The sequence below is a fragment of the Panthera pardus genome, unplaced genomic scaffold (assembly GCF_024362965.1).
Source record: "Panthera pardus isolate Hobbes unplaced genomic scaffold, ASM2436296v1 HiC_scaffold_16, whole genome shotgun sequence".
Classification (NCBI taxonomy): domain Eukaryota; kingdom Metazoa; phylum Chordata; class Mammalia; order Carnivora; family Felidae; genus Panthera; species Panthera pardus.
Window position 1 is genome coordinate 157,104,621 of NW_026526721.1, and position 13,241 is coordinate 157,117,861.

Sequence of the window (13,241 nt, forward strand, 5' to 3'; positions counted from 1 at the left end):
TCTTTTTATATCTAATATAATGGAGTTATTTTGAAAGAGGGAGGAATAATTGTATAGTTTGCTGAAAACTACTTTATGTTTGTCACATCGGACTTTAAAAGAGTCTGAATTCCAACTCATTTTTAGAACAATCTTTGAATAACTTAGTTATTTCACTGTTTGAAGTTTCTACAGTTGAATATTCTTTCTTTTCAGCAAATGAGATAAAACATGATTCCAAAGGTGAAAACATTTCCCTAGGGGAAATTACTAATGAGACCTCTGAAAGTGAAAATCTGGGAGACTTCAGTGAACACATAAAAAGTTCAGACTTGGATGAAAAGGTACAAGAGACTCTTGCATTTTCTTATTTCCTGGTCTAAACAGTGGTAATGCAGAATTTCATCTTAATGATGCTGTCAGTAGTTCAGACTTGGATGAAAAGGTACTGGGGGAACCTTCTGCATTTTCTTATTTCTTGGTCTAAATAGTTATAATACAGAAATTCATCGTAACAGTGTGGTCAGGTGACAAGTGTAACGCCTTTTTATTGAGGAAAAGAATTGCATCATTCTGCTCCTAAGGATATATTGTTTGATGCTTTGCATAAGCACACTATTTACAAGTTTCACTTGTCTGGGAAAATAAGGTATTTAATTATTATTTATTTTTTTTTGTTTGTTTTTTTTAGTGTCCTGAAGTTGGTCTCAAACCTACATAAGTCTCTAAATTATTACATATTTTTCTGCCTCATTAAACACAAAGTTCTGAATATCACTTGATCTTTAAAATTTAATAATATCCTAGTGCTCAAGGGCTATGAATGCACACAGCAGTTATTTAACCACAGATCCAGAAGGCATATTGGAGTGATGGCGGAACATACCACTGGCATATGTTATGGGGAAAAGTTTGGATATAAAGTTTGTTCTTGTTTTCTGCCAGAAAATGTGTATGATTGTCCTGACCTTTTGCATAATTCATTTGACTTCCTAGGCAACTATTTCATACTTTCTTTTTTCTCATTATTCCTGCTCTTTCATCCTCATGGCTAACAACCTAGTATCCTACTTTCCAAGAAAAGTGAAGTAACTGGAAAAGAGCATCCTGGTTCCCTACCAAAACATTAGCCACTTAACCTGCATCTGCTCCCCAAACTCCAGCTTCTCTTCAATTACAATAGATGATTTAGCCAAGGATATTCCTTCCACTTAAGTGCTAAAGTCCATCTCTTCTCTCTCTCAAAATATTACTGCAATAATTCTTCTTTTATTGTTGGATTATTCTCATCAGTATATAAACATGTTGTTCTCCCATTTTCAAACAGAACAAAAACCTTTACATAGTCCCATTTTTTTTCCAGCTGTCACCCTATTTCTCAAAAGACATATCTATACCCACTATTTCTAGTTTCTCTTCTCCAGTTCTCTTGAACCCATTCCAAAGACATTTGCCTTTACTGCAACCAGAATTATCCTTTAACTCTCTGGTTGACCTCCTTGTTGCCGAATCCAATGAACATTTTCTCAGTCTTAATCTTACTTAACCTATCATCATTTGTCACAGTTGATCACACTTTCCTTGAAACCCTGACTTTCAGGGTAAACATACTTGCCTGGTTTACTTTTTGCCTTTCTGTCTGCAACTTCCCAATTAATGTTGCTGGTGTCTCCTAATCTCCCTGACCTCTACATATTAGAATGACCTAGAGCCTAGACCATGATGTGTTCTTCTTTCCTATGTAGATTTGCTCTTTAAATGGTCTCATGCAACCTCATTGAATTAAATGCCATCTGTGTGCTAGGACTCTCAAATTTATAACTGCAGCCTGGACTTTCTGAACTGCAGACCTTTATGTCTAGTTGTCTACTGGATTTTTCCACTTGGATGTCCAGTTAGACATATAAAACTTAACATGTTCAAACTGAATTCCTAAAACATCTATATACAGCCTACCAGACTCATTTCAGCTGTAAGAACACACGCAGGCTGAAAGTAAAGGGAAGGAAAAAGATGTTCAGTGCAAATGGAAACAAAAAGCTGGTGCAGCTATACTTGTATCAAACAAAATAGACTTTAAAAAAGAGAGTGTAATTAAAGACAAAGAGATGCAGTACATAATGATAAAGTAGTCAATCCAGCAAGAAAATATAACATTTATAAATATGTATGCACCCAACATAAGAGTGTCAAAGTATATAATTGTATATACTATACAATAATAGTAGAGGACTTTAACATCTTACTTACATCAGTCATCAAAACTGAAAATCAGGGGCACCTGAGTGGCTCAGTTGGTTAAACAGCCGACTTCCACTCAGGTCATGATCTCGCAGTTTGTGGGTTCAAGCCCCACATTGGGCTCTGTGCTGACAGCTCAAAGCCTGGAGCCTGCTTCGGATTCTGTATCTCCCTCTCTCTGCTCCCCCCCTCCACTCCTGCTCTCTCTCTCTCTCTCTCTCTCTCTCTCTCAAAAGTAAGTATTTAAAAATACCCTTTTAATTAAAAAAAAAAAAAACTGAAAATCAGTAAGGAAACATAAACCTTAAATGACATTTTAGACCAGATGGACTTAATAGATATATATGGAACATTCCATCCAAAAGCAGCAGAATATAAATTCCTCTCAAGTTCACACAGAATATTGTCTAGAATAGATAAGGTGTTAGGTCACAAAGCAAGTCTCAATAAATGCAAGAAGGTTTAAATCCCATCAAGCATATCAAGCATATCTAGCATACCACTATTGTATGAAACTAGAAATAAATTACAAGAGGAAAATCAGAAAAATCACAAATATGTGGAGAATAAACAACATGCTACTGAACAATTGGTGGATCATAGAATAAATCAAAAGAGAAAAAAATACCTAGACACAATGAAAACGGAAATATGGCATACAAAAATCTACAGGATGAAGTAAAAGCAGTTCTGAGAGGGAGGTTGATAGCATGCAGGCCTACCTCCAGAAACAGGAGAAATCTCAATTTAATGGTACATCAGAAGGAACTAGAAAAAGAATAAAGCCAAAAGTTAGTAGGAGGAAGGAAATAATAAATATCAGAATGGAATAGGTGAAATAGAGAATAAAAAGACAGTAGAAAAGATCAGTGGAACCCAAGAGCTGGTTCTTTGAAAAGATAAAATTTACAAGACTCTTGGCCAGACTTAGAAACAACAACAACAACAAAAACAGGACTCAAATAAAATTAGAAGTGAAAAAGAAGTTATAACTGATACCACAGAAATACTATGAACTATAGTTCACTATGAATTATGAATTATAGACCAAAAACTTGGACAACCTAGAAGAAATAGATAAATTCCTAGAAACTTACAATTTTCCAAGAGTGAATTATGAAGAAATAGAAAATCTGATTATAATTACTAGTAAGGAGATTGAATCAGCAATCAAAAACCTCCCAAAAATTAAAGTCCAGGACCACTGGACTTCATTGGTGAATTCTATCGGACATTCAAAGAAGATTTAACACCTACCCTCCTTCACAAACTTTTTCCAATAACTGAAGAGGAGGAAACAGTTCCAAACTCACTTTACAAGGCCTGATACTAAAACCAGACACAGATACCACAAAAAAACGAAAATTACAGGCCAAGATCCCTAATGAACACAGGTGCAGAAACCTTCAACAAAATCAAATTCAACCTTAGGAATTCGACAGTACGTGAAAAGGATTGTGCACCATGATCAAGTGGGATTTACTCCACAGATACAAGGATTATTCAACATCCACAAATCAAATCAATGTGATATGCCACATTAACAAAATGAAAGATAAAAATGTATGATCATCTCAATAGATACAGAAAAGCATTGATAAAATTCAACATCCATTGATGATAAAAACTCAACAAAGTGAGTAGAGAATGTACCTCAACATAATCAAGACTGTATATGACAAACCCACAGCTAAGGTCATATGCAACAGTGAAAGGTTAAAAGCTTTTCCACTGAGATCAAGAACAAGACAAGGATTCCCACTGTCCCTACTTTTATTCGACATAGCATTGGAAGTCCTAACAAGGACAGTTAGGCAAGAAAAAGAAATAAAAGATATCCAGATTGGAAAGGAAGAAGTAAAACCATCACTATTTGCTGGTGACGTGATATTATATATAGAAAACCCTCAAGACTCCACCAAAAAGCTGTTAGAACTAATAAATGGATTCAGTAAAGTTTCAGGACACAAAGTTAATATTCAAAAATCTGTTGTGTTTCTGTATAATAATAGCTATCAACAAAAGAAATCCAAAAAATCCCATTTATGGGCACATCAAAAAGAGTAAAATACCTGTGAATAAATTTAACCAAAAACTATAGGTTACACTGAAAACCGTAAGACATTGGGGTGCCTGAGTGGCTCAGTTGGTCAAGCATCCAACTTCGGCTTAGGTCATGATCTCATGGTTCATGAGTTCAAGCCCTGTGTCGGGGTCTATGCTGATGGCTCAGAGCCTGGAGCCTGCTTTGGATTTTCTCTCTCTCTCTCTCTCTCTCTCTCTCTCTCTCTCTGCCCCTCCGCATTCGTGTTCTGTCTATCCCTCTCTCTCAAAGATAAACATTTGAAAAAATTTAAAAAACTATAAGACATTGATGAAAGAAATTAAAGACACAAATAAATGGAAAGATATTCTGTGCCCATGGATTGGAAGAATTAATATTGGTAAAATGACCGTACCACCCGAAGCAATGCACAGATTTGATGCAATCCCTATCAAAATTCCAATGGCATTTTCCACAGAACAAGAAAAAATACTTCTAAAATGTATAAGGAACCACAAAAGACCTTGAATAGCCAAAGCAGTCTTAAAAAGGAACAAAGCCAGAGGTATCACACTCCCTGATTTCAAACTATACCATAAACCTATAGTAATCAAAACAGTATGGTGTTAGCATAAAAACACACATAGATTAGTGGAACAGAATAGACAGCCTGGAAATAGACCCAAGTATATATAGTCAATTAATTTACAATAAAGGAAGTAAGGACATACAATGGGGGAAGGACAGTCTCTTCAGTAAATAGTTTTGGAAAAACTGGCCAGCTACATGCAAAAGAATGAATATGGATTACTATTTTGCACCATATACAAAAATTAACTCAAAATGGATTAAAGACTTGACTTTAAGACCTGAAACCATAAAGCCTAGAAGGAAACATAAGCAGTAATCTCCTTGACATAAACCTTAGCAAAGTTTTTTTGCATCTGACTCCAAAGGCAAGGGAAACAAAGCAAAACCAAACAAATGGGACCACATGAAACAGAAAAGCTTCTGCACAGAGAAGGAAACTACCAAACAACAAAATGCAAAGGCAACTTAACAGGAGAAGACATTTGTAAGTCATATATCAGATAAGGGGTTAATGTCCAAAATATGTGAAGAACTCCTGCAACTCAATAACAAAGAAAAACAAACAATCTGATTTAAAAATGGGCAGAAGACCTAAATTGGCATTTTCCAAAAGAAGACATCCAGTTGGTGAACAGACACATGAAAAGGTACTCAACATCACTCATGATCATGGAAATGTAAATCAGAACCACAGTGAGATATCACCTTAACATCTGTCTGAATGGTTGTTATTCAAAAGACAAGGAATAACAAATGCTGGTGAGGATATGGAGAAAAAGATACAGAGAAAACTTTTGTATACTGTTGGTAAGAGTGTAATTTGGTATAACCATTATGGAAAAAAAGTATGGCAGTTCCTAAAAAAAACTAAAAATAGAACTACCATACAATCTAGCAGTTCCACTACAGGGTTTCCAAAAAAACCAAAAATATTAATTCAAAAAGATACATGCACTCCTGTGTTCATTGCAGTATTATTTACCAGTATTACGCTAAGTAAAGTAAGTCAGGCAAAGAAAAATAAATACTTTATGATTTCACTGTTTGGAATCAAAACAACAACCACAATAAAACCCGGACTCAAAGATATAGAGAACAGATTGGTTGTTGCCAGACAGGAGGGGGGGTTGTGGTGGGGCAAAATGGGTGAAGGGTGGTCAAAAGGTACAAACTTTCAGTTATAAAATAAGGGGGTACAATCTACAGCATAGGGAATATAGTTAATATTGTATTCACTTTGTATGGTGACAGATGGTAATTAGATCAGTTGTGATCATTTTGTAATGTATACAAATGCCAAAGCGCTATGTTGTACACCTGAAATTAATGTAATATTGTATGTCAGCTATGTCTCAATAAAAAATTAAGAAAGAATTTTTTAAATTTTTTAAAAAATGAACTTCTGTTATATATCCCCTCCTCTACCACAAACTAGTTCCTCCTATAATCTTCTCCTTCTCTGTTAATGGCAACTCCATCCTTTATGATTGTTCAGACTCAAAACCTTGGATTTCCTTTCTCTTTCTCTCAGTCCATACCCAGACTGCAAGGAAAACCTGCAGGCTTTACCATCAGATGTCTAGAAACTGTCCACTTTTCATCACCCCTCACCAATACCACACAGACCCAAGTGAGGGTCCTCTCTTGCCTGATTTATTACAGTCACCTTCTAGTAGATCTCCTGCTTCTAATTTTGTTCTCTTGTAGTTTATTCTCGACACAGCATGAGTTAGATCATGTCATTATTTTGTTTCAGACTCTCCGTGCATGAGTTAGATCATGTCATTATTTTGTTTCAGACTCTCCGTTAGTTTCTAATGACATTCAGATTCAAAGCCAAAGTCCTTACTGTGACCTGTAGTGCCCTGTATCTGTCTCCTATACCCATTCCCCACCTTGTTATCTCTCTGATCTCTTCTACTCCTATCCATATCCATTTCACCCTGACCACACTAGCCTCCTTGCTGTTCTTAAAACATAGTAGGCTTTCTCCTACTTCAGGGCCTTTGCTCTCGCTATTTTATCTGCCTGGGATGTTCTCCTAAAAATAGTACAGCTGGTTCTCATACTTCCTTCACATCTTCACTCAGGTTTCGTGTTCTCAAAGATAACTTTCCTGGCCATTCAACCTGAAACTTCAAGTGTTCTCCTTTCTCTCAACATTTCATATTCCCCTTTCTTATATTTATTATGGTTTAACATTCTACACATTTACTTTTTTATGTTTATCTCTTCCTGCTAGAGTGAAGCTCCATGAAAGCAAGGATTTTTGTCCATTTTGCTTACTACTAAATCTCTAGCACCTAGTGCAGTGGCTGATACAGAGTAATAACACAAATGTTGAATGCATATTGAATATGAACTCCATTTGAAAAGTCTTTAAGTGCTATAAGAGTCTTATAACACAAAGAATCTTACAAAGTACTTGCTTAATGGTTTGATGATAACAGCCAGTATGTACTCAGCCTTTATCATAATGCCAACCAGCCACTGTTAAGTGCCTAGTATGGGTTATCACATTTTATCCACATAATATAATGAGATGCTGCTCAGGAGCCCCCCAGACCACCCTCAGATTTGGTGATTTGCTAGAACTTACAGAGGTCAGCAAAGCTGTTAATACTTGAGATTACATTTTATTACAGTGAAAGAGTGTACATTAAAATCCACAAACAAGATGGGGCACCTGGGTGGCTCAGTCGGTTAAGCGGGCGACTTCAGCTCAGGTCACGATCTTGCGGTCTGTGAGTTCGAGCCCCGCATCGGGCTCTGGGTTGATGGCTCAGAGCCTGGAGCCTGCTTTGGATTCTGTGTCTCCCTCTCTCTCTGCCCCTCCCCCATTCATGCTCTGTCTCTCTCTGTCTCAAAAATAAATATACGTTAAAAAATTAAAAAAAAAATCCACAAACAAGAGTCACATAGGGCAGAGTCCAAGAGAAACCAGGCACAGGTTTCCAGCTGTCCTTTCTCAGTAGAGCCATGTAGACACTGCTTGCTTCTCCCAGCAATGATGCATAGCAACACAGAGGAATGCTAGCCAAAGGAATTTACCTGAGCCCTGGTCAGTCTTTTTTGGGATCAGTCACAGTGGCATGTCTGACTGCCTGTGTGGCTGACCTTGATCACTCAGTCTCTCCATACCCTCCAGAGGTCACGCTGGATACCAGATGACCTGAGGCCCCCACCATAAGTCAAATTGTTAGTTTAGACTGTCTAGAGTGGCCCAAAGCCCCTGCCATGAATTACACTATTAGTATACACTGTCTGGTCCCAGACCCCCAAGTAAGCAAAAACACATTACCAAAGGCAGCACATTCCAAGGGCTTAAAAGTTCCCTCCAAGGAGTAGATCAAGGACCATACCTTCAATGTACACAGTATAGACAACCCTGACTTGCTGAGTTACTCATTTGCTGCACATGGGGCATGTGCTATTATTCTTTTTAATAGATGAAGAAACAGATTTTGAGTCTGTATCTTGTCCAAGGTCTCACAGCAGAGTCCCTTGACTTACAGTATAGCAAGGGTTGGCAAAGTTTTTTTCAAAGGGCTAGATGGTAAAATTCCTGTATGGCTTTGTGGGCCCTATAGTTGGTGTTGCAACTCTGCCGTCATAACATGAAAGAAGCCATAGACAATATATAAACAAATAGCAGTTGCTATATTCAAGTAAATCTTTACAAAAACAGGCAGGCTGTAGCTTGCCAGCCCTTGCTCTGAAGCATTAAAAACAAACAAACGGGCGCCTGGCTGGCTCAGTTGGTTAAGCATAGGACTTTGGCTCAGGTCATGATCTTGCGGTTCATGGGTTTGAGCCCCGTGTCAGACTCTGTGCTGACAGCCCAGAACCTGGAGCCTGCCTCAGATTCTGTGTCTCCTTCTCTCTTTGCCCTTCCCCAACTGGTGCTCTGTCTCTGTCTCTCAAAAATAAATGAATGTTAAGACAAAATAACAACAAAAACTAGTTTGTACTCTGTTCTACTTAAAGCTGAGGAAAAGACTTAATCCATTTGTTCCTGTAAGGATAGATTTTAGGAGATGTTTGCCAGAAGTCACTGAATTCTTAACACTGTAAATATTTTCAAGATGTAGACTATTTTTGGCATTAATTCTTTTAAAATAATCCACAGAATTGTTTAGTTGCTTCCTAGTATATATAGTAAGATTTTTGGTTTTGTTTAAGAAAAGGGGATGATACATTTATTCTTCTATTATGGTAAGCTTCAAAGTACCAACTCTAGAAAATAATCATGACCAAACAGTAATATTTGTCTTTAAGATATCTGGCCTCTGCGCTGCCTGGGTGGCTCAGTTGGTTCAGTGTCCGACTTCGGCTCAGGTCATGATCTCACGGTTCATGAGTTCGAACCCCACATCGGGCCCTGTGCTGACAGCTCAGAGCCTGGAGCCTGCTTCGGATTTTGTGTCTACCTCTCTCTCTGCCCCTCCCCCACTCTTGCTCTTTCTCTGTCTCTCACAAATAAATAAATGTTAAAAAAAATTTTTTTTTAAGATATCTGGCCCCCAAATTTGGGAATTAAACTTTGTCTCTCTCTCACTTTACATTTTAGGAATTTGAGGGGATAAATAGATTGACTTTAGGACATATGTATGGCCTACTACTTTTCTCCTTTTACATAGTTTTCTGTGAATTTTTATAAATGCTTCCTTACTGATATTTTGTATATATTTATATAATACTTACGGGATAAATATTCATGGAATAAGTATATGTATATTCTGTCTTTTCCAGTGACCTTTTATTTTGTCTTGTGTATGTAACAATTTTTAAATTTAACCATGATAGGAATTACTTAATTCTAGTTTTGAACCCCATATAGCTAAAATGCTAGCATACCGTTTTAAAATTTTTTTATTTTGAAATAATTGTAGATTCACAGGAAGTTGCAAAAGTAGTATAGAGAGGACCTGTGTATCCTCCACCTAGTTTTTTCCTGATTACGTCTTTAAATGCAACATCAGAAGCAGGAATCTGATATTAAATGTATAGTATAGATACTTCTCTGTATTTTATTAAATGGGCAGACTCTTTTAGCCACCACTGCAATCAAGGTAAAGAATTATTCTATCACTATAAATATCTCCCTTATGTTATTCCTTGGTTACACTTTTCTCCCTAACTCTAACATTCCTAACCTTAGCCAACCATTAATCTGTTTTCCATCTCTGTAATTTTGGTATTTTGAAATAGATGTAGATTTGCTGGAGGTTGACTAGAAGATTATCAATTTTGTTACTATTTGAAAAGAACCAGCTTTGGTTTTATTAATTTTTTTTCTCTGTTGCTCTGTTGTTTTCTATTTTACTGATTTCTGCTGATCATTACTTTCTCCTTTTTTCTGCTTACTTTGGATTTAATCTGCCATTCATTTTGTAGTTTCTTTTTTTTTTTTTAATTTTTTTAATGTTTATTCATTTTTGAGAGACAGAGTATCAGAGTGCAAGCCGGGGGTGGGCAGAGAGAGAGGGAGACACAGAATCCTAAGCAGGCTCCAGGCTCTGAACTGTCAGCACAGAGCCTGACGCGGGGCTCAAACTCACAAACCGTGAGATCGTGACCTGAGCTTAAGTCAGAGGCTTAACCAACTGAGCCACCCAGGCACCCCTCTTTTTGTAGTTTCTTAAGGTTACAACTGGGGTCACTGATTTAAAACTTATTTTCTGAGACAATTTAGTGCTATAAACATATCCATAAATACTGCCTTAGCAGGATCCCACATTTCTTTTAACTTTGAAATAGTTATAGATTCACCACAGTAGTGGTAAGAAATAACAGAAATCTCATGTACTCTTTACCCAATTTCTCCCAATGGTAACATTGCAAAGCTTTAGTATAATACCACAACCAGAATATTGACACTATAATACAGTCAGAGATACAAAACACTTCCATCACCACAAGGATCCCTTATGTTACCCTTTTATAACGATGCCTGCTTTCTCTGTGCCTCCCCCTAACCTCTCCTTAACCCTTGACAACTGCTAATCTGTTCTTCATTGCTATAATTTTGTCATTTCAAGATGTTACAGGGATGCCTGGGTGGCTCAGTTGGTTAAGTGTCCGACTTCAGCTCGGGTCATTGATTTCACGGTTCGTGGATTTGAGCCCTGTGTTGAGCTCTGTGCTGACAGCTCAGAGCCTGGAGCCTGCTTCGGGTTCTGTGTCTCCCTCTCTGTCTCTCTCTGCCCCTCCCCCACTCATGCTCGCTCACTCTCAAAAATAAACATTAAAAAAAATTTTTTTAAGTGTATTACATAAATGGAATTAGATATAGTACGTAACCACTGCAGATTGGGGTTTTTTTCACCCAGCATAATGCTCTGGATAGTCATCAAGTTTGTTGCATGTATCAATAGTTCATTCATTTTGATTGCTTAGCAGTATTCCGTGGGATGGGTTACTACCATTTATTTAAAAGCTGTTCACTCATTGAAGGACAACTGTCTTGTCTCCAGTTTTGGGCTATTCCAAATAAAGCTGCTATAAACATTTGTGTACAGGTTTTTGGTGAATCTAATTTTTAGTTTCTCTGGGATCAATGCCCAAGTCTGTATTTGCTGGGTTGTATGGTAATTGTATGTTTAGGTTTTAACTTAGGTGAGTTCAGCCTCCAGATTACTCTTCCACAGTAGCAGTTAGTTTAAATATTTTTTCGGTTCTTGTAACCTCAGCTGGGCTGTTTGGAGTCTAACCTTAGAGAGATACAGTTCAAGGATCAGCGAGAGATTTGCACCAAGTGTATAACCAGATTTCAGGGTTTCCTGTCTTAGGTTCTCTCCTTTCCTGGATTCTCATCCTTATTTCCCAGTTTCTGACTATGTCCTAAATTTAGCCTTCCAGTTCATTGTTTCAGCAAGGCAAGTTCTTGGCCTTCCCAGGTGATTCCAACTAGGGCCTACCTTCAGGAATAAAACCATGAAAGCAAAAGAGCTGGTCAGTACTATTCCTTCTTTCCAAGTGTAGACTTCGCTCCAGATTCTGCCTGCTTTTCATATCTTTCCAGTGATTTTTTTTACATTTTATCTAGGGTTTAGAATTGTTAACTGCAAGAGGATTATCCCAGTAAGACATACTCTGCCATTTCTCAAAGTGGATGTATTGTTTATTGTTTTTAATTTTATACAAACAGTAGCATACCATTCTTTATCTTGCTTTTTAAACTAAATATATAATGGAGATTGTTTCTTTTCAACGTATGTAATTATGCCCTGTTTTTCTAATTGTATAATTATCCACTGTATGGATATACTCTATTCAACAACTTCCACTGTTGGTGGACAGTTGCTTTGTTCCCATTTTTTGCAATTTAAATATTGCTGCATTATGTACCCTTGAACATAAGGCATTTTGTATATGTGCAAGCATTTTTGGATTAATTCTTAGAAGTAGAATTGTCAGATCGGCCTACATAAAGATGACTGTGATTTATACATTCAGCAACATTGGGTAAGAATGCCAGTTTTCTCCCCACACACTAACCAACTCAGTATTAAAATTTTGTCCCATCTGTCTATTTTTACAAATGACTTTTAGTTTTAATTTGCTTTCCTCTTATGAGACTAGTTAAGCATCTTTTAGTATATTTAAAGGCCATTTACATTTTTTATGAACTTCCTTTTTATGTTCTTTGCCCATTTTTCTTCTGAGATTTTGATTTTTTTAGTTGTAGGAACTTTTCATGTATTAAATATATTCTTACATCACTCATCATCAGGGAAATACAAATGAGATATCACTTCACACCTGTCAGAATGGCTAAAATTAACAACTCAAGAAACAGCAGATGTTGGCGAGGATTCAGAGAAAGGGGAACCCTCTTACGCTGTTGGTGGAAATGCAAACTGGTGCAGCCACTCTGGAAACCGATGTGAAGGTTCCTCAAAACGTTAAAAATAGAACTACACTATGATCCAGCAATTTTACTGCTAGGTATTTACCCAGAGGGTACAAAAATACTGATTTGAAGGGATACATGCACTCCAGTGTTTATAGCAGCATTATCAGCAATACCCAAATTATAGGAAGAACCCAAATGTCCATTGACTGATGAATGGATAAGGAAGTTGTGTATATGTACAATGGAATATTACTCAGCCATAAAAAGAATGAAATCTTACCATTTGAAATGACATGGATGGAGCTCTAGAGTATTAGGCTAAACAAAATAAGTCCATCATAGAAGGACAAATACCATATGATTTCACTCATGTGGAAGTTAAGAAACAAAACAAATGAACCTGGGTGGGGGGAGGAGGGAAAAGAGAGAAAGGCAAACCATAAAACAGACTTTAGCTGTAGAGAACAAACTGAGGGTTACGAGGGGAGGTGGGCAGGGGAATGGGCTAAATGAGTGATGGGTATTAAG

General features: G+C 37.1%; 1 protein-coding gene across 7 annotated transcripts in view; it reads left to right on the top strand.

Annotated features, from left to right (window-relative positions):
- TOPAZ1 (testis and ovary specific TOPAZ 1) overlaps positions 1 to 13,241 on the top strand; it is a 100,997-nt gene that overhangs the window by 14,136 nt on the left and 73,620 nt on the right. For all 7 annotated transcript variants that reach the window (XM_053904138.1, XM_019418535.2, XM_053904139.1 and 4 more), the window contains one exon: positions 196 to 323. In XM_053904138.1, coding sequence (XP_053760113.1) covers positions 196 to 323 — 128 coding nt within the window. The remainder of the gene's footprint in view (positions 1 to 195; positions 324 to 13,241) is intronic.